At 40.8% G+C, this 21,666-nt stretch overlaps 1 protein-coding gene across 7 annotated transcripts in view; it reads right to left on the minus strand.

Annotated features, from left to right (window-relative positions):
• Positions 1–21,666, minus strand: part of ELMO1 (engulfment and cell motility 1) — a 310,115-nt gene that overhangs the window by 245,023 nt on the left and 43,426 nt on the right. For 5 of the 7 annotated variants that reach the window (XM_054817203.1, XM_054817196.1, XM_054817197.1 and 2 more), the window contains 3 exons: positions 15,189–15,338; positions 2,396–2,436; positions 1,257–1,329 (listed from right to left, as the gene is read on the minus strand). In XM_054817203.1, the coding sequence (XP_054673178.1) occupies positions 1,257–1,329; positions 2,396–2,436; positions 15,189–15,266 (192 nt within the window). In that variant the 5' untranslated portion in view covers positions 15,267–15,338. Of the gene's footprint in view, positions 1–1,256; positions 1,330–2,395; positions 2,437–15,188; positions 15,339–16,260; positions 16,393–16,759; positions 17,202–21,666 lie in introns of those variants that run through there. The other 2 variants (XM_054817200.1, XM_054817201.1) reach the window with 2 other exon arrangements.

Below are 21,666 nucleotides of genomic sequence, written 5' to 3' on the forward strand. Positions count from 1 at the left end.
CCAAAACAAACTGTGACACATTGAGAAGGTTGGGATCACAAACAGTTAAATGAAAAACTGAAACTGGTCTGCTAGAAAAAAAACCAACAACAACAAAAAAAACCAACCCAAACCCCACCGAAACCCAAAAAACCAACATCCCCCCCCCCCGCCAAAAAAAACCCAACCCCACAGCACTATCTTATGATCAGCTACTCTATCTGCCTTTCTAAATTTAGCCTTTCTAAATGCTTAACTGTGCCTAAGTTCCCTTGATTTCTTGGGTGGGGGTAAGAATTACAGCAAGATAAAAGTTAGTTCATGTCTCAATTGTGTTTAGCAGATCCTAAACAACTGCAGAATGCAAAACAAAACCAAGAGATCTTACCGCTTAAGAGTAAGCTAAACTAAATTGATAAAAAGGTAAGCAAGAGGCATGTATGTCTATGCAGCTAAGCTCAAGTATATTTAGCTCAAAATCCACTGAGGTTAGGGCATCTGCATGCGGACTTCAGGAAGTTTTGAATACTGCTCTTTTCCTGTTGCTTAGAAATTGTACCTCTGCAGCACTAACGTGTACAGTCTTCCAAGCAAATTATTTTTTTTTTTTTTTCATAATTTCAGCAATTCTATCAGTAAGGCTAGGAATGAATGTACTACTTGGTCTCATTCAGAAGAGCATGTCCCATTTATTTAGACTAGACATTCCATTTTTATTACAGTGACAGCCATTTCATTACTCTGTGCTGAAATCATTGCATCACACTATGAATCACCTATTGCCACGCGAGCTGGGGACCAAAAAAATAAGCCAACATAACATACATAACTGGAAAAGGACAAGACAGCAGGCGGGAAGGAGCAGCAAATATTACACAGTCACTGAAACTTATTTCTTTCTACCCAATCAGCCAAAAGAGGGAAGTGACATGCACTGAAGGTCTCCTCAGACTTCAAAGAGCCATTCATGTTTTACATATTTCAATTTCCTGTACATCACTTGTCAGCAAAATATGAAACATGCACAAATACCAAAGCTGAAGGGCTCAGTGCTGAAGTCTGAAACTCAACAGATGTGGAGGCCTTTGCACATTCAAACTTTTATTTACCTTTCCAAACAGAAAAAAAAAATCAGTGCAAAATTATTAAACCAGGTCTGCCGGTACCTACCCTTCATTGAAAATACTCTATAGTTTTATATATTTTAATTTAAAATAAATTATTGTGGCAAGCATTTTGACAGGCTATGCAAGAATTGTGTTCAATGATTTACCTACCTTCTCTGTGATGTAGAAATTAGAACTATCAGCATGCTGCAGTGCAAATTGATCATGATTTGCAAGAGACCACCTTAGAAATAAGAAAATAAATTAATCACAAAATGAAACCTTAAAAACTCAAAAGTAACCTTTATATAATTTTACTGTGATCAAACAAGTGCCTGTCATTCCCATGCATTTCTCATACTTTTCCATATCTTTCAATGATGAGATTTTCCCTTTGCATATCTGAAACAAAGCCCTAAACTTGACCATGGCTCAGAAAGAAATTACGTAACAAATACCTTCCTTCCAAGGCAAAGATAAAAAGAAGGGGGAGGGGGGAGAAAGAGAAACTACTTTGCCTCTACAGTGACACTTCAGTGCTCCAAAAATAAGTTGATAATGATCTGATATTCATTCCAGATCTATAAAAAAATAGCAAGCATAATTTTTGCTTGCAGTAAGCAAGATCACTGAATCAGACCCCAAAAAATTCATTGTACAAGGACTTTATGCTAGCTTATACAATATCCAACACATATAGTATTAAGTTTATATATTACATTATGCATAAAATGCCCCCTTTTTAACTCAGCAGCAATCTGATGAATATAAACTAGTTTCTCCTGTGTGGCAGCACTTGCTTAAAACAGCATTTCTTTCCCCAAATATTAACATACTAAAACTAAAGGAAGATAAATCTCTTAGCCAAGTATTAGCTCATACTGCAGGACTTGCGATTAACATTTCAGGTTCGTGTGAGCAGTCACATCAACTGGGCCAGCTTACAGGAGTCACTAGACCCAGTGCTCAAAAATCAAAGCCACAGTCAATGCTTCAGTTCTTAACTCACAAACTGCAGGGACCACAAACGTAAAGCGAGTGAGTAAAACACATCTCTGTGCAGAAGGGCAACAAACAATCTAAATGAGAGCCACCCACATGATGGAGATGCTTTGTTAGGAATATCATCTTGCAAGTAATTGATCCAAAATACAACGCAAATTCAAAATCTGAAGATAAAACAACTACAAGATTTCAGAAACTAATGACTAGTCATACAGGATATCTAGAGTTTCTTCAGAAAAAATTACCTCCTGGTTGGTTTAATAACTCAAGAAGCATAGAATCTAATATGTACTATATGAACTTACCCATCACAGACTTCTTTTATAATTGAGGACAGTGGTTTTTTCTGGTTAAGAAAAAAAGAAAGAAAAAAAAAAAAATCACTGAATTTGAAAAGTCTTGAGTTCTTAAAATGTGATTCGAATACCAGTATCTGCAAAGAACAAACCAAGTTAGTAGTATTTCATTTTTTGTTTAATATCAAGCTTGATAGGACCCAAATATTTTCTGCTGTTTTGGTCTGACAATTTATAAAGACAGTGATTCTACACATACGCACGATGACATTATCAGTCCTTTTTGTCAACATTAACCCATACGGCATCAACTCAGCTTCTCAACTGAGAAATCAAAGGGCCTTTTGTGTACACTGCATCTCATTACCCAACAGAAACAGAGGATTTAGATATCAACATGAGCATTTTCCAGGAATGACATCTGAAGCAAGATGACATTCAATATTTTCAAACTTTCTTTTGTCCCTTTCAGATACGGTCATATGATGACAGTAATCTTCTCTCCTAAGTACACATATCCAGGTTCCCCTCTGATAAAACACCAGCTGGAAGGTGTTAAGATCCCGGATGTATCAGTTCTATTTTATTCTCTACATCTGCAAGCACGAGCATTTGGACAGACTAAAAACAACCCTGTTGCTTTGGGTCCCAAAATAGAAGGAACAGTCTAGTCTGGTGATGTTGCAATGCTCTGAACATTGTTATAAACACAGGGTGCACACGCAAGTGCTTTCAGAAGATTGCTGGCTAAAAGAAAATGCGTCTTTATACCCAAAACATAGACAAAGTTGCATGGCAAGAAGAAACAAATTTCACTTTTGGGTGACTACTGAACCTTTTGTCCTCCAATACTGGGTGACCAATGTCACACAGATCTGTTGCTTTCTGAAAATTCCCCAAATGACCTAAACAGCACAGGAGTCTGCTACTCTCTACTTACTCCCAATAATCACAGTTCACTCAATTCTTACAAAGCAAACAAAACAAAAACCAAAAAACCCACCATACAGCAACTCATAAACCAAGACTGTTGCCAGAAGAAGTAGCATCCTTTTAGTGTTTATGGAAAACGGATTAGGCTAAGAATTAACTCAGTAGCAGGGTACATGATGGGGAGGGAGAATTAGCTTTCTCTTGGATTTGTTTTCTGAACTGCATCACTGCATAGACAGAAAACCAGAGACCGGAATCCCTCAGATTCAGGGAAGGGTTTGTTATTTCAACAGCCAAGTCAACTAAGCCAGTTTATAAACAGAGAAAAATGCAACACAAGATCATTTTAATCAAACATGAATGAAAGCATCTGCTGAAAGGATCCTGTCCCCCCGTGCCATACCCTCTCAGTTCTTGGTTTCCATCCTTCCTCTTTCACTGCCATTACTATTTTCACATGAACACCCAGACGAGCCACATCAGGGAACTTGCTCAAACTAAAAATTGGCCCAGTAATAAGGAAAGAAATAGTTTTCATCTGGATTGCCTCATCTGACTTGCTACGCGCCTGAATGACAAGCAAACACTGGCACATGGGAGAAAAGGCCAGAACTGTGACACTGCTCCCTTCTGCAGCAGCCAACGTCCCCTCTCCACAGCAGCTTTTCTCCACTGTGCTGGCTCAGCAAAAGCCGTAGCCAGGCTGTGAAGGGGATCAGGCAGACCACACAAGAAAGAAAAAGTGTGTTTTCTCCCCCACAATTTTTTAGCCTGATCAGTTCCTCAGTCTGGATTACTGTCATTTATGTGCGGCTGCTGTAATCTGCTGTCCTCCTCCCAGAGGATTGCTTCTGCAATCCTGTGAAAGCAATCCCTGCTTCCAACTGCTCTCTCCCCTTTATCCTTCCCAAAAAAATAAACCCCCATTTTTCAGGAGGGATAGAGGGAAGAGAGAGGAGCCAGGTTTGTCTGGAGTGGGATAACGCCAGTTTGCCATCCAGCACACATGTGCCAGCCTGTGGGTGAGCTGCTGCCAAGCAGAGAGGACAGCTCTGCACGCTGCCTCCCCTTCTCTCCTCAGGATGCTACTGCGGGTCCCACTCCTTTATTTCTCTATTTTGACAACAGTGGTATCTGGGATATTAATGCCTTTTACAAAGTTATTTGATATCAGCTAACAGATTGAATACAACGGAGAACAAAAAGAGTAACTGCCTTTCCTCCCCATTATTTCTCATAAAAACTATAGCTTCTCATTGGAAGCCATGACAAAAAGACACTTTAACAACCCAACCTGGCAATATTAAGCACTGGGAAGGTTGTATACAATTACTTTCCAAATCATTATTCTGGACTTCCAAGTTCTCTACACCATCAGCTTTTATGTCCCTTCTCAATCCCACTCATCTCCCTCTCCCTTTTCCTATTCTATACCACCTTTGCATTATTACATGACATTATTTAAAATTAAAAACTTGGACAAAACAAGACAAAAACCCACATCAGCTAGAACCTGTAAGGGACAGTTAAGAAAGAAAAACAAAATAGATCTTCAAAAATAAAAATTATTAATACAGACAGCCTTTCACAGCACAGCTTTGTCCTCCTGCAGCACTACCGCTACAGCACTGATGTAACTACGTACATCTCAGTTAACAGCAACAGGATGAAAAAAAAGCCGAACTCTTCTGGGATACAGAGTTTGCAATTAGTAATTTGATAGCACTTTAGAAATTAATAAGTGTAAAAATAAATACCACTGCAATCCTAATACGCTGCTGCTCCTAATCATCTCTTGTGCTGCTCTCCCTCTACATGCAAGTCTCCAGGCAAAATTCTTTCCCCCTCCCTACCAAGCAGATAAATTGTCACCAGCACCCCGTTCACAGCTGTAAGCGGGATGTGGCCGAAAGCAGGCTAGGGCTGCCGCAGCTCCCTCTGTGCAGCCACTCAGGTGGGGTCCGGTAAGCATGGGCTACGGGAAGGCTCTGGCGGCAGCACGCCGGGCAGGCGGCACGCTGAGCGGGCAGCGGCAGCACTCCTGCCGCCTCGCCTGCGCACGGCCGGGCCTCTGCGCCAACAAAACCTTTATTTGCTCTGGAAGTGACAGCCAGGCGAGCGACCAGCTCCCGCGGCCCCTTCCCAGCCAGCTCGCAGTGGTGTCCAGAATCCCCTGGCAGTCCTGGTACTGAAGGATGTAAGAGACATATTTATTTTTCGGTAACAGTGTCGGGACATGACTGTTTATGTATAGGAATGCAGCAGTACTAGAAGACAAACAGAAGTGAGCTATTATATTTTTTTTCTTTTGGAGCCATGCAAGATGAGGTAAAAGCTTATTTCCATTCTCTGCAGATTAAATCCACTCAGCAGGCCAAAGACATTTTTATTTTTTTGCCTGGCTGTAAATATTTGCCTGATGTCAAAGAGAATGGACTTGATGTTTTTGTCATTTTAATCTTCATAAAATTATGTTTATGGCAATTTACATAATATCTTTGCTGCATTTACAGTTCTGAAAAGTCAAATTCACCTTAGTAGTCAATGTACTTCAAAGAATTCATTACAATCAGACAGTCGAAAAACATGTCAGTTTTTTCTTCACTGAAATGAGTATTTTTGTGCTAGTGCATTTTAGTTTTGGTTTTTTGCCTCTATGTCCTCCCCTACACTAGCAAGAATGAAGTGTGTTTTTACACATGCTGAGATGCTCATTTAAAGCTCTAAGAAGATGAAACTGTAGCTTTAATGCATGAAATAACACAGTTCAAAGTAAATCTTACAGTCCCTATAGGAGATAACCCCTTCAGCTAATGTATCACAGCCATCTGCACTGAACACATCAGTTAGTATAAAAGTATTTTCCCAGGGTAGGTATTAAATTGATATCTGAAATCCAGTGGGAAACGATAATGGGGCATTATGGTCTCGTGACTTATCAATCTGCACACATGGGGAGAATCCTGCCATTGACATCAAGCACAGGCAGCACTAGAGCCAACATGAATTTACACACCGGGTAAAGCTTTACATGCATTCACTGGTTAGTACAGGTGCCTGAGGTGCTAGCTAAGTCTAGCCCTAGTGACATCCACCATGCAGTAATACCCAGTCACCACTTCTGTGCTCACCTGCATATCTCTCATGTCACCTCTCATCAGTTTCATCCTTTCATGCTTACACCTTGGGTTCCCCACGGATGTAACCAGTCACCAGGAACAACTAAGCACAGTCAAGCAAGAATAGGCTGGGGAGTCCAGGCCACTGTTTTGTTCCAGGGAAATCATGGGATGATCAAAAGAAAGTTAAGAACGTTCAATATACCAGTGCTGACCAAGCCCTAGGTCGAGTTCAAGCCACCAGTACACTAACCTGGGTTTAAAGCACTTCCAAATCAAACAGTGTGTGCATGTGTACGTGCACGTATGAACTGTAAAGAGGACAGAAGCCTGAATCTGGGTAGAAACCTGTGTTGTACGTGCAGTTCAGATATACTTTGATTGTGATATACGAGGCAATTGTAGATGGGTTTCTTTTAGGCCAAGGCTGAATATCTTTCCTTTTCAAATAACTAGCAGAGATTCAATGATTTTTCTTTTTTTTTTCTGGACAGTGCTTGGGATATCACTTTCCCTGGCCGATACCTTTTAATCACAAAATTAACAAGAAAACCCTTAACCCTTGCTGTCGTTAAGCCTATCACAGAAAAACAGCAGATGCAGCACATCTGTTAGTGGAAAACACTCTGCATTAAAAAAAAAAAACAGAAACTTCTGTTGCTGATCTGTGCATCTGTCAAAAAACAGAATCTCAAGCCAGCAAATACACCATTCTGTCTATAATTAATGCTACCATTCTACTGACAAATCTTATAGTGCAAAAGTCATTTTTATGGCTATTAAAAACCAGAAAAACACCTCTTTTCACAATCAGCGGAGGCTTCATCTGTTACTGTCATACATCAGGGGCTACAGAAACAGAAGCAGGACTGTCAGGTGGCAAACACCAGATGCCAGGTCCTCGACTCACTACTTTGCCACTGGTTTCTCATGATGTAAGAGGCAAGGTCTTCTCCCGTAAGGGGAAGGTGCAGGAGAGCTTTGGGCTTCAGCCTTCTCAACCTGCTCTGAACCACTTTGGGAATCAACTCTTTGCATTTACTACAATGGAATATTATTAAGACCAGACTCGTTAATTAGGTGTCGGGCATCTGTAAAGGAAGATTTCCCTAACTCAGGGGAGCACTGGAGGGTGTGAATATCTGAAAAACTGGGACACCCCAGCACTGCAGTAACAGAGACTATAAAAACCAGCCAAGGCCAGGTCAACACCACATGGTTCTGTCGGTGCAGCAGCACAACCCAAGGCAGGAAACATTCACACCCCAGAGCTGACAGGCAAAACCCTTCAACAAAGCACAGCTCGCTGATGGAAGAGAGCTTGTGTTGGCTCAGTTCACAGCCCTTCAAGTGGCAGTTTTAACATGTCAGTAGAAACACTTCGGTATAAATATAGCAGTAGGGGTTCTGCAGAGCACACAAGACTTGGGGAAATCTGGTTGTTCATGTTCTCTACACCTTCATTCTCAGCTGCAGCTTCTTCAGTTACTCCCTTCCCACCCCCAAAGACATCCTCATTCCTAAGTCTGCATTTCACCAGATCTAAACATTGCCCCACAGATCATAAGTTTAGGATGACAAAGTGACTGTACAACAAGGAAGCAGCGAAACCATAACATTAAAACAGAACAATAAAAAAAAAACCAACCAGAATTTTACAGTAACTTCTTACTCCACATCTGCTGTCCTAACAAGCCATAACATTCCCTGTTTTCTCAAGTACTTTGCAAAAAGGGACACCAAAAACTCCCGGTCAAGAGTACTGAAGGGTTACAAAACACCTAGGGACCTACAGTTATGGATTACAGCATGTTTGCCTGCAACATACTTGCACCACATATTTAAAAATACAGTTCTCAGAGGATCTAAAGAGTTACAAAGCAGAGCTTTAAGATGCGGCTCTTCGCACAACCACTTTATTAGGTGACCATACCCTTGAAAACTGAATGAAGAAACCCCAAACCCAGAGCTCATGACTGACACATTGCTGGCCTACCCAGGTAGGAAAGTCTCTACATGAAGGCACAAAAAATTCATACTGTGGGATTTTTAGTTTTGCTTTCTTTTGTACTACAATCTTGGCGTTCTATAAGGAGAAGATAATTGAATCATAAAGTGCGCCTGGATACTCGAGCTGGCCAGAATGTGAATGAAGTACCTTGTAATTAATTCAGTGGTGGTGTGTAACTCCAGGAATCTCACCATTACACATTTCCTTTAAATATAGCAGAATTAACTTTTAAGAGATGAGACTCCTGCTGTTTCTTTAAAAATTGTGCAGATGCAACAATATTACAGTCACATTCAGCCTTCATCATGAAAATGCCATCAGCTGCAGGCAGCAAGATTCAGGCTCCAGTACGGAGGTTCTGGCTAGCAGTATGGGGCTATGAAAACCAGAGCCAGAAAAAACAAACTCCAAATAAACACCCAACAACCAACCAAGGACAGAATTAATAAAGTGCTTCATCTCTTATGCTGGAGATCAGAAACACTGGGACACTATTTCTTGTAGGACAAGTACCTCCTGGCTCTATTTACACTTCTATAAAAGAATATTTAACTGTCTACTGCATTTAACTAATGTTTCCTATCATAGAAGACAGCACCAAGTAGAAAGCATAAATAGCATCCATTAAACTGTAACTCATTAAATATTTCTATTTCTCCCCCCCCGTTTCTTTTACAATTTCTAACCCTTCTCCATAGGTATTGCCTCTTCAATCTATTAAGCTTTGCTGGTGTCTCTGTATTCAACCGCGTAAGACGAAGTTTCTATGTATTTTTCAGTAAGTCCCAGCCACACACCAAGAGACATCACTTCGCAGCCTTGAAAGATTCCAACCAACCTGTGGGAATGTGGATTTGGACAAGCCAGACTAATAAAATGTAACATGTGATAACAACATTGTCCTTTTATCCAGAATGACTGGCTGCCACCATGGCAAAGAACCAGAGCTCTAATGATGACTACTCCAATCCCAGTCCTATAAGAAATCATATTTTTGACACTCATTGCAATTAACAATGATTGGTTCATTATGTTAACAAAGCACTGTCTATGTATATGCATGTGTTAGTGCACTGAATTCTATTCAATGCATTAAAACATCAACATTATTGTTTCCAAGGTTAATCTTGTTACTGAATAGCTTCCTCCCCCAAAAAAATAAATAATGAGACCTTTCATTAGTCCAACAAAGAAAACGGCACATTAAGTTAGTGGATATGATTTCCTTACCAGTTCTATTAATAACCCCCCGATGGTAACAAAACTGAAAAGATTATAGAAGTGTTAAATATTTTCACTATGTTTATATGCTGGTTAGTATCTGCTTTATGAACAATTTCATTTTTGGTTTTGTGAAGCTGAAATACTGACAGGTACAACAACGAGCAATAAAACTCATTAAATTATTGTTAGCATCTGTTTATCACCTAAAAGTTGATTTTAAGCAAGCCCTACCTTTAGCAACCTGTCTTAAGCTAGCAGAGTGTTATTCAATCTTTTTGAAGATGCAGCCACCTTTTGGCTCATCTGCCTTCAAGTAAGTTTTCTATCAGCCATAACCAAGGTCCTCCTTCAGAATGGCTGAGATACAGCTGCAGTGGCCAGCCTCAAGCACTAACTCCCTTCTCTGACCTGACAGAAAGGACCTGCCGCTAGCAGATGCAGGCAGGGAACACTTCTATAAGTCAGTGTAAGATTATTTTTTTTTTCCTCCCCACAAGCTGCTTCCTAGTCCTCTGTCTTCAAGAAACTGAGATCCTGTCAGCTCTTAAAGACACTGACATTTCCCTTAGCTACTTTAAACTCACGACGCGCAATAACATTGGAAATCTTCACAATATTCATACGAAAATGCATCAGTAGCTCCAGCCACTGCAACGCTATTACATTTTTTGGATACGAGTTCGTATAATTTTGCAGGTTTGTGGGAAGGAGGTAAGAGCACTTCTCCTTCATCCCCTCAGCACTAAACCTCGATTTTGAGAGACTAAGTCTGGAGCCAGAACTAAGCACAGGGACTGACACTTCACGATACAGCCTCTGGTGCAGACAGACATCAGTATCCCTTTCTTCTTCACCACTTGAACGCTGCTGGTGCTCACTAATATGGCATACATTTAGACTTGTGATGCTAGGATTGTATCCGTATACTGCTATTACTAGTGACAGCGCTTGCAGAAACTACAGCTATTCTTAGTCCACACACATGGCAGAACCGATGTGCCACTTTCTTTTCTCTAATTAAGCATTTCACAATCCCTTTTGAACTACATTTCTCCCCACAGTTTGAGGAACACTGGACTAAATCAATTAAAAAACCCCAAGGGTCCAGATTTTAGGTCTGAAACCCAAAACGATTTGAATGTTCCCTTCAAAAAAAAAATCTTACTGGTTTCCTTTTAATATGCAGTGAAGTACAATGACTTCTCTGAAGAAAAAAAATTAAAAATTAAAATTACATTTATAGCATACGCTGGCAGAAGAGAAGAGACAACTTGAAAGACACTCTTAAAAGATAAGTTTGCTAACTAAATCTAAACCTTAGAGAAAGCATTAATGTAAAGCAGCCCATGGTTCCTCCCATGTGCTGCACTGCATTGTATTAACATGAAATTGTCATTTGACAGTGCTCCTGTAAATTTTGTTCACTCTACCAGATCTGTGCTTTGAAAAGAAAACACTGCTTGTTTGGGTTTTTCCCTTTTTTTTCCGGCTAATGTTAAGATTTACATCTGCTAATTTAATCTATATTTAATGATCTCATAGATAAAAGTAAACCTGGAAGAAGAGACTGTACAGCCAAGTTTAATTACAAATCATTCCTTTCTGTAGGAACAATGTTCACCTCCAACAGTGAAGAAGTTCATCCCTGAGTATAGAGAAATCTGGTTTTAGTACAAGTTGTGTTAACACACAAGAGTGGATTTGAATGGGATAAGCCAAAATAGCTATTGTTCCCAAATACCCATCCTGTGCCTCTTCTGGAAGCTGCTTCCCCTGCAGCACGAACAGTGAAGCTGTAAATCCACAGAACAAAGTATCCAGGTTACCTAAAACCAGCACCGGCTTACCTAAAATAATTTGCTCTGTAAAAAAAAAATCTTAGCAGTTGAGAATGAGTTATACATAATGGGCACCAATTATAGCATACAAATTTCCATCCGAACACAAGAAATAACAGCCTCTTATGAAATGGCTATTTCTGGGACAAATAAAGAGAGAGAGTAGCCAGCATCCTGGTTCACCTGTAGCGAGCCCATACGGCCCTATGCTTAGCATCTTCCAGAATAATCAGCCAGAAGATCGGGAGAAGAGAACAGGCAGTCATCATCTACCATTCATTTCTTCCCCAGACTGCACCACTAAAAAGTCCACAAAAAGATCCCAATGCAAATTCAGACACCAACTCATTTCCATTCCTCCCCTTACATGACAGGAAGGCTTAAAAGTGGAAGATCATCCCTATATCCAGCTCTAATCATAATCAAGTATTTTCTTTAAAAATTAATTTTGATCAAGATACTAATATTGCCAGTAGTAGGGATTTATCCTGGAGGAGGGAAGAGTCTAGATGTTATTTTTCAAATTTATAATTGAGGAAAGTGATGGAAATTGGGGGAAACTGAAATGAAAAAAAAAAAAAAATCAAGTATTCTGGAAGAGAGTAATGGAATTCAGTAAAGTCCATCTCCCAAGGAGAAAGCAGAAAAGTACATTAGCTTGCACATGCTTTAAAATCAGCTTTAATGCATACAGTCAACAACCAGTTGCTAGGTTTACTGCATCTTAATTAGTCCCCACCTGGTAAGAGAGAGGGCAGTAAATAATATGCAGTTTTGCCCTCCTTGTTTAAAGCAACTTTCCAGGAAACAAGCAGTAAAACCCTACCATCAAATAGTACATTTAAATGAATGAGAAGAAAGGTTAGCCACAGAGGCTGGTTCTGAAAAGCACTTAATTATATATTAATAGTGCAGGAAAACAGTCTCTCTAACTCAGTGAGACTAATTTTGTATGACTGAAGTTAAGACCGTCATTGATGAACGCAGGTGACAAACTCACAGAAACACAGTGGGAAGCATCAACTAGAAAAAAGCTCTGTGGCACATGAAGTCCAGGCTGTCAGAAGTCATGTGCCTGAAGGGGAGGTTTTCTCATGTAAAGTTTAATAACATGTGGTGGAAAAAATACTCATGAGCTCTTTTCAGGCCCAACACCTTCCAGTGTACCACTGTCAAACACTGTGGTTTCACAATGACATTATTCTCTTCATCATTAAGCAAAATATGCATATACACAGCCAGTGAATTGGGATACTGTGCAAGTGAATATAAATAAATGCTACCAAATGTATACAACAAGCAACCTAAAAAATAATATCCAGATTTTCCTCTGATCTCTTATATGGTATTTTTACTTCAATATCTGGAATAGCCTCAGTACCCGAAAAATAAAGAACTTGCATCATACTACAGTGAGGTTTTTTTGTTGTTCTTTTTAAAGTAATAATACAGCGCTGTTCTTTTACATAGTTTTTCTTACTGGTAAGGTATCAAGAGAGGGAGGAAACTGGTAAGGCAGAGTCTTTAGGATTTTTTGAATACATGTCAAATGGTGCTTGACTGAGCAGATCCCACCTGGGAGACAGGCACTGGCTGCAATGTCTGGTCAATGGGCAACTCATTTCTCTTTTCTGCCTTCCTTTTCCCTCCTTGCCTTTAATATCTCCAACAGCTAGCCATCTGAGGTATGAATCATCTCCTCCACTACAGCTCTCCATGTAAATAGATGTTTTAAAGGAAACAGATTGGGAAAAAGTTAGCATTAAGTGAACCAAAGGCAGAGCTGTGTGTTTAGAAGCATGTATCGCCCTGTATGTTTTCAGGGCTCATTCCCACATTGCTCCCATCCCTGAAAAAGGTAAATGTGTATGGGTATTAGGAAGGGATGTTTCTTTCCCATCTTCATTTCTTGTCACCACACCTGTATTTTCCATGCCAGAAAGGTGAGGGATGAGACCCTCAAACTTCATTCCCCCATTTGCCCCTGCATCAGGAGCAGGCTGCTGTTAGCCTTCTCCCTTTCAACCTTATTTTCCCCTCTTCTTCCTCCTCCTCCCCACGAAGTGTTATGAGGAAGCTTGCAGACAACTTGGCAGACTGGGTTGGAAGAGTTGTACCAGACGTAACTCAGCACTGATCTTTCTTGTCCCCTCTAAATCTTATATAATAAAGGTAAAAACAAGGTTCTAGGACAGTAAACTAATACAGATAAGGTATGAGGGTTTTTTGAAACTCACTTTAAGCCATTTTGTAAATTAAAACCAATCATTTCGGTATTATTTTACTGCTGCTTGGAAGGAGACTGCATAATATTTGTTCATTTTTGTCCCCACTGTACTTGGTAGCAATAAGCTGTTGTTCATCATGACTAACATGCATCTTTCTTTGAACACAGTGTGCACGGTGTCTATCATTTGTTATATAAGAAGAAAAAAGTAAAACATTCTTCACTCCAGAAGGCAAGAGATTTGTATCTGTAGATATATACTTACAAAAAAAAAATTCAGCAAATGAAAATGCAGAAGCTTGACAGGTCTGGAAATCAAACCACAAAGTGTTAACTGCTTCGGAACTCCCCTTTCCTCTAAAGGGGCTTTCAGAGTGCCAAAAATCATACTGCTGTTATTCCAGCCACCCTCTAGTACCATGTTTCTCCAAAGTTCATACAGAAATTTCCCAAGCATATGCCACAAAAGGGTTAACTAGAAGTGAAACTGATTGCACTGCATGAAGAAATTAGGATCCCATTTCAGTAAAACATTTGCAGCATGAATTCAAATTTTCTCCTCTCTGATAGAACTTTATAAACTACTTGGTCCCCAGATACACTAGGGTCTAAAGCACATTATGAAATGCTTTTCTTCACTCTGAACACTATTTACAGAAATAATTAATTATTCTAAACAGGTAACATGCTGTATGATTTCAAAATGTTATGGGTAAGCTGTTAAATATTAAAGAGGTTCCTTTTAATATTAATACATGTGCCACAAAAACAAATCTCAGAGAAGTCTAGAACGTAAAACACAGCACTTGTATAACTAGATTTGGTTTGTTTCTCGCCCAATGCCCCCTCCCCAAACTTACTACAGGGAGTCTTTAAATCATAATTTTGAATTTGTTAGCTTCTGTACATTGCCTCCAATCAGTTCGTGGGGCCACTGCCTTAGAAATAACCAGCTAAACAGGACAAACCCTGAGATTCCTGTGTGGAACAGCACAGATCCTCCTGCTCACAGTGCACCACTACTTAAGTTCCAAAATCTGCACTTGCTGCAGTCATTCAGTATGATCCTACTCCAAATGCAAAACACTGACTGAAAATGTGAAGACTTTCCACCCAGAGGTAACAGCATTTCCATAATTTTACAGTTGAACAAACTAAGGCACAAAAGTGTTAAATGGGTCACACAAGCAGTAAATGCCTTATTTAAGCAGCTGTTTAAAAGGAAAAAACAAATTAAAAAAACAACAGCTAAACACATCAAAAACATTAAGCAGTAAGACAGGAAGCGGGTTACACCCCTTTTAAAAAAAAACAACCCACCTTCTACCACACATGCACTCACAGAAACATACGTGTGCATCTAAGTAAACATAGATGCAGACACACACACACACACAGAAGAACAAACTTATGCACAGGGCCGGGCGAACACACATACACAGGCACTTACTTGATCTATTTCCATTAACTTGGGGAAGGCACCTGGCCATTCGATCGCCACCTTCACTATATCAGCAGGAGGGGGCATTGCGACGCTGCTGTTCTTCGGAGCCAGTACAACCGGACACTAAATACTGCAGAGAGTCTCTCTCATTCACACCTGCAGGGAGAAGGGGAAAAAAAATAAAAAATATAATAATACAGCAGTTCAGACAGAACTCCAGCACTGCCGCTTCATCTCCTACATTTTGCCTGGCTGGGCAGGTGGATAAAAACGTATGTGTGTATGTATGTGCAAGAGCAGAAGAATGGCACATATTACAGAAGCAAACACAGGACACAACGCCACAACACACTGCACAGCTCGACAGTCTGTTAGAAAGATGGCTGAAGCACTGAAATGTACAGTGAATAATAGGCATGCATTAGATTTAAATAGAGAAACTATTTTTAAATATTATTAAATATGCTGGTGGGGAAAAGTGACAAACTAGAGGAAGCTCCTGTTACAGTGTCACTCCTGGAGTCCCAGGGAATGTGACTGAATCGGTTAAAGCTGGCGCTCCAGGAGAAGAGATTGCCCAGGAAGTTATGGCCAGGAAACACTGTTTCTTTTAACTAAAGCAATGATCTTCTGGGTGTTCACAAATAGATCACTGCACTATAGCAACCAGGATGTCAGGAGGAAGGCAGAACACACAGCAGTTTCCACATATACATACACACACGCACATATATATCCTCACCTAAGAGATCCAGAGATACCCATATATAAATACTTTTTTATGGTAACTCTCAGACACATGAATGCACAAGGATGTAGTATACATTCACAATGATATAATCAGCTACATAAAATATTCATATTCTTGCAGAACTATGACATCAATAGGATCTCATGTCAAATAGTGCAAGCTGTGAATTTTGGGGAAGGAGAGGAAAGGGGAAGAACCAAATCCTCGGGTTTTGCAGAATTTAAATTGTGTCTCTTTTGGGCTCAAACTTTGTAACCTCAAAACAACAACAAACATTTTTCAAGCAGGTGTAGTGCCTCTCTGGGCTTGCAAACAAACCTTCCGCACCTCTCTCCCAGCCCGGTAGTAGCAGGACAGCCACTGAAGTAGCAAAGCTCAGCAATGCTATGACACAGCAACCTGCGCACCCTCCTGCAGACTGTGAGGTTCCTTGCTTGCTTTCCCAAGTCCTCCCTGCCGACCACGGCGTTTCCCGCGCGCTCTGCCGACAAAATGCCATCACATACAACAAAACGAGAGAAGCTGCAGAAATCCCCAGAGGTGCAGTCCTACTTCTTCTTAGCAGAAAAGAGAAGGAAGTGGTGAAAGCATGGACACATGGTTGCACATACACCCTTTGAAAGAGCTAAGGCAAGAGATGAGCTGACAGAATATAGCAGACATCCGAAAGCCGCAAAGAGGTACAGGAAAAAAGGGCTCTGATCAACTTCAGTGGCTGATTCAACTAACCCAGTCTAACAACCCTTCTCCAATCACAGTAGAAGCATGAACTCGGATTAGCCTGAACAAAATCATGAAACAGTCTCTTTATCAAGAAATTTTGTACCTTCATCTCATACTGCTTAGAAGTGGGAGTTCATCCAGCCTTCACGTATGCAGCTTTTTCTTTCTTTTTTTCTGGTGTGTCTTCTGCTCTACTCTGAAAAGGCTCAGTCCTCAGCGTTTGCAAGCCCTGTTACATTCTACATAGGGTTCTCAACACATACTATAAAAGCAATTTACAAACTTTAACACCCCAGCAGTTTATCTCCAACAATGGCAGTTCTCACACCAACAGGATCACACATCACCACAAAGCAAAGTGCAAGGCAGTAAATAAGACAATGGACGGTCTATAAATAAGACTGGATTGCAGGAAGCACCTTGAAAGACTAAACAACGTGATTAAGAAACAGTGATATTGTCTCCTTTTTGTAGATGTTACAGGGACTGGGATTAAACATGACTAAAGCATGGAACTGGCTTGCTAGTCATTAAGAATAGCCAGACGCTCACTTTTGGCTGTCTTTTCCCCCCAGAGATCCTGAGCAGATGCAAAGTTCCCACCATTTCTCCCCTGACACCTCACACTCCTGCCATTTGCATCTCCCGCGAGTGCTTCCCTTGCTGCGAAGCGCACCAGCTCAACTAACCAGCACAAAAGTATTTTCTGTCATCTAGTTTTTACCACATTCAAGTCAAACAGCTTCCCAGAGGTGGCATGACGTGGCGGTGGGGGGGGAGGAGAAGCAAGACTTTTTGCAGCAATGAGCTGTTAAATCCACCTCGACAGTCAAATGAAACCGAGATCTTGGCGCCTTTTTGCTCCCACACTCACAGTGACGGTGTTTCCTCAGCAGTCTCAGCCTGGTGACATTTTGGTATTAAACCGCCTGCAGCGCTTAAGCAGAGCTGGCTGACCCCGTGCCTGACCGACAGGCTTCTCCCCGCGCGCCCTGGCACGGCACCGCATCCCTGGCAGGAGGGATGCTGGAAGCTGGCCGGGGCCTCAGCCAGAGCCTGAGTTTACTGGCTGCAACACAAAAAGAGCAGCAGCAGTTCCTGCCAGACAAACTTGACTGAAGATAGCTTCAGCTGAGTAAATCCTTATTTTCAACAGTTTTATTCCTCCCCCATCATGTTTCTTCTACAGTTTTAATGAAAAAAAAAAAAAATTATCTGTAGGTCACATATACACATATAGAGAAGGGAGACCTATCCAATCCACAGATCCCCCTAATGCACAGGAAGCACACTTTCTTTTGGATGATGGACAGAAGTAACTGAGAGGACTGTCTCCTCTCACCATGAGAGGCAAAGGGAAGGTAACTCGCAGCCCAGTACCTCCCCTAGGAGGTTAGCTAACTCCACAGCTCACAATGAATGCTGGAGAAAAAAAAATGTTGATTCATGACCACTGACCATTACTACGAAAGCAAAATGACATGATGCAGCAATAAAATTTCCAGAAAACTTTCACTCTTACATACAAATGTGGGCATTAACCCTCATTTTGCTTTAGTGAGTTGTGGTCCGTCTTAACAAGTCACACAGGAAGAAAGCAAACAGTTTAAGAAAGAAGAGTCAAGGAAAGTTGACGGTAAGTTAATCAAATTCATCTATGGAAAATAAGCATTTGCATTCCAAAGCAAGGTGCAAGAGAAGTCTGCCACAGCATTCAGAAGACAATTTTAATGTGACTAGTTTTAATGCAGGCTAGCACAGATCTCCTACGTAATTATAATTATTAATATACATATGCTTATACGGTCATAAAACACAAAGCAAAGCGACAGATCTTTAATACAAATGGCTGTAGCTCGACTTCTCCCACCAGCAGAAGACCAACTCGGAGACATCAGTGTGGTCTGAATGCTGAAAAGCATACATAAAATCATCACTACAAATTTCTTTCTGTTTCTCAGTGGGCATCCTAGTCAAATGTGCTGATTTTTTTTTCCCCCTAGTTTATAATCTGATGTAACCAATGCAGGATCCAAAAGGTAATCTAGTTTTGTTCTACCTTTGTGGTAATATGGTAATGTCAGAAACAAATGGGGGTTTTTGTTGGGTTTTTTTGTTTGTTTTTTTTTTTTAAGGGCCAAAATAGATGTTTAGCTGTCACCACAAAATTATGATTGCAAAGAAAATTCTGCACTCTACAGTGCTGACAACTACAAATTACTTACTATTTATTCCAGTGGTATGTAGTGTTTTAGACACTGCCCAGTAAAATAAGGAAGGCACAATCCCTGGTGTGAAATGCTTCCAATTTAGTAAGCAATTCTCATGATGTGAATGAAGAACTAGAACTGATTTCAACTGCTTTTTGTTATGCCAGTAGCAGTCAAGCAGTGAAAAGGGTATAGACGTCGCTAAAGGGTCTAGTTATGGAGTTTTCTCAAGTGCAATTCTTTTTTCTCTCCCAGTGGGATCCCAGAAGCACTGACATGTAAGAGCAACTTTGCAACTCATTTTTACAACATTTATTTTGAAGGCAGAATCTGAAGGCAACAGGATGCCTGTGCAGGCACGAGTGTATGAAGCAGAGGAGGGGTCTGAGGAAAAGGAAGGTAACTTTCCATTATTTTCCCTAATGCATGCATGCAGCTGTAACCTGGAGGAGGTTTAAGCAACTTCCATGCTAAGCAGCACACTATTTTATAATTTGAGGGAAAAAAGCCACAACCAAAACATCTCTACCACTTGAGTACACTTTCTTACATCAATAGGGTTTTCAGAACTATGACAAATTAGCCTATTAAAGTACAAATTCTGCACGTTATTGTTATTACCACATATGGTATATTTCTGCATTTCAACCATGCTATGCAGTGCTTCCAGTGGTCTAAGAGTAATAAACACTCAAGTTGGAAGTCAGACTATGTTTTGCAATACAAAAATGCATCAGCACAGACACAGAAGCTCTCAATTTACCTACCTGGCTCTGAGGGATTAATTGAGCACATATGTCAGTAAAACATACCGAATTTTCCCCTTCTACCTATGCATTGCATGTGGAAAACAGGATTTTATTCATGTATGAAATGAGTTCTCAGTATAACTCTTTTTTTTTTTTTTTTTTAAAACTTGTTTTGCAATTTCCCTTTCCCTGGCACTTTCCATACAAGGATCTCAAAGTACTTTAAATAACTGATAGCTATCAGAGCACATCTCACAAGAAATAAGCTGTATTCTTACTCTGTAGACAGGGAAAAACATGAAGGCAAATAGGAGTTATGTGACTAGCAGTTCTAGTCGTATATGAAAACAGCAGCCTACAACAGCTCATTTCTTCTTTTACAGAAGAGAGGTTCAAACAGCAGGCCAGGTCATTTCACGAACAGCTCGAATAAGGAAGTTAATGATTAAAAAATGACTGAAGGAATGCCGCGTGCATTTGAGAATTTAATAAAACAAAGCATGTGTTTCTCCTCCCTGGACAAAAGGCATTATATACAGGCATCACCTGGAGCTGGCACAGATCTCCCTGCTCCCCCCATCGCAGGCAGGTTTTCCCATGGCATTTTTTCAAGGCAAAACAATACGAATGGAGGGAAAGGCGGTAGCGCAGCCAGGATACGGCAGGACCTAACGGGTGCTGGCAGGGAGCTGAGCTGAGCCCCGGCCGGCCGCACCAGGACCCGCAGCAGGAGGAGAGGGACACGGGTCCCTCCGCTCGGCACCTTACGTAAGTAACCGCTTCTTGTCAAACCTCATCAGCTTCCTCCGCTCGGCTCCCGCCGCCCCAGCAAACAGAAACTAACTGGCAAGTTCAGCTGGAAGGTCCCTCGGGGACCAAGTCTGATTAACGATTTTAGAAAGATAATCCAGCGTTGGATTAATATCCCCCAAGAGAGTTATTTTTGGAGTTAAACTGCATGACTGAACAGCCGAGTCTAAGGAGCTGTAAACACACTCTACCATCTCCGCAAGAAATAAAAACAGAGCACAGAAGCCAGGGGGCTGGATGTACACTTTGTGTACATAAAAAGGCTTTCATGTTGCTTTTTTCCCTTTTGTTATGCATTCGGTGCTACTCACCCCTACGCTAAACAGGAATCAAAGGCCCAGCAGACCCATGTCAATAAAATACAGAGATACTTTGCCACGAATGGAAGATAAAGCTCTGTGGGAGCTATGAGCTATATTCTAGTAAGTGATGGAAAAGAGGGGGCCATCTCAGAGAGCAGACAACCCAGGGGGGCTGCTACCCCCTCTGCAGCAGCCATCCACACTGCAGGAAGACCTGACCCTACTCAACAGTCTTCCACGGTTCAGAGCAGTCCATCAGCTTCTCAACAGGAACATTTCTTTGATGCTAAACCTGCAGGATCTGATCAATAAGGCATCATTAGTCCAGGAACACACTATTTACTATTGTGATAAAATGAGCCTGGGACCCTCTGGGTTTAAATACACCATTTTTTCCTCTCCGAAATACCTAGAAACCTAGTATTGGACGAGATTTGAGGAATATGGGTGTGAAATCTACAGAACAGGACAGTTTTTGCCACTGGCAAAGCCACAGAAGAAAGATGGTGAATATTCGTGTGGTTATTACATCTCATTCTCACATACCCATAACCTTTCTCTACAACTTTATTCCAAGTATTTTACCTTTCCCACGGTCATCTTGTTGTTCCGCTTCTTAGGAAGCATTTTATGTGGTTGAGGTTTCACTATCATTGACAGGCCCACTTTCAAAAAAGCACTCTTCAAAACTAGAGAGAAAAATAGGCTTTAAAGGGTGCTTGAAAAGAAAAGGTGGAGGAAAACACAACAGACTGGATGTACTCAGAATACAGGCAAGCAGGCTGTCTGGTCTTGCTTCTAAAGCACATACTGAAGCATAACAGAAAAATTCAGGTACTTAACTTCAACTCCCCTGCTTCTTGGAAGATCGTGCTCCTTCTACTAAGGAACTTCTAGTTACACATCTATCATTCAGAAGGACTAAAAACTTGGGTTTGA

The sequence above is a fragment of the Grus americana genome, chromosome 2, assembly GCF_028858705.1.
Source record: "Grus americana isolate bGruAme1 chromosome 2, bGruAme1.mat, whole genome shotgun sequence".
Taxonomy (NCBI): domain Eukaryota; kingdom Metazoa; phylum Chordata; class Aves; order Gruiformes; family Gruidae; genus Grus; species Grus americana.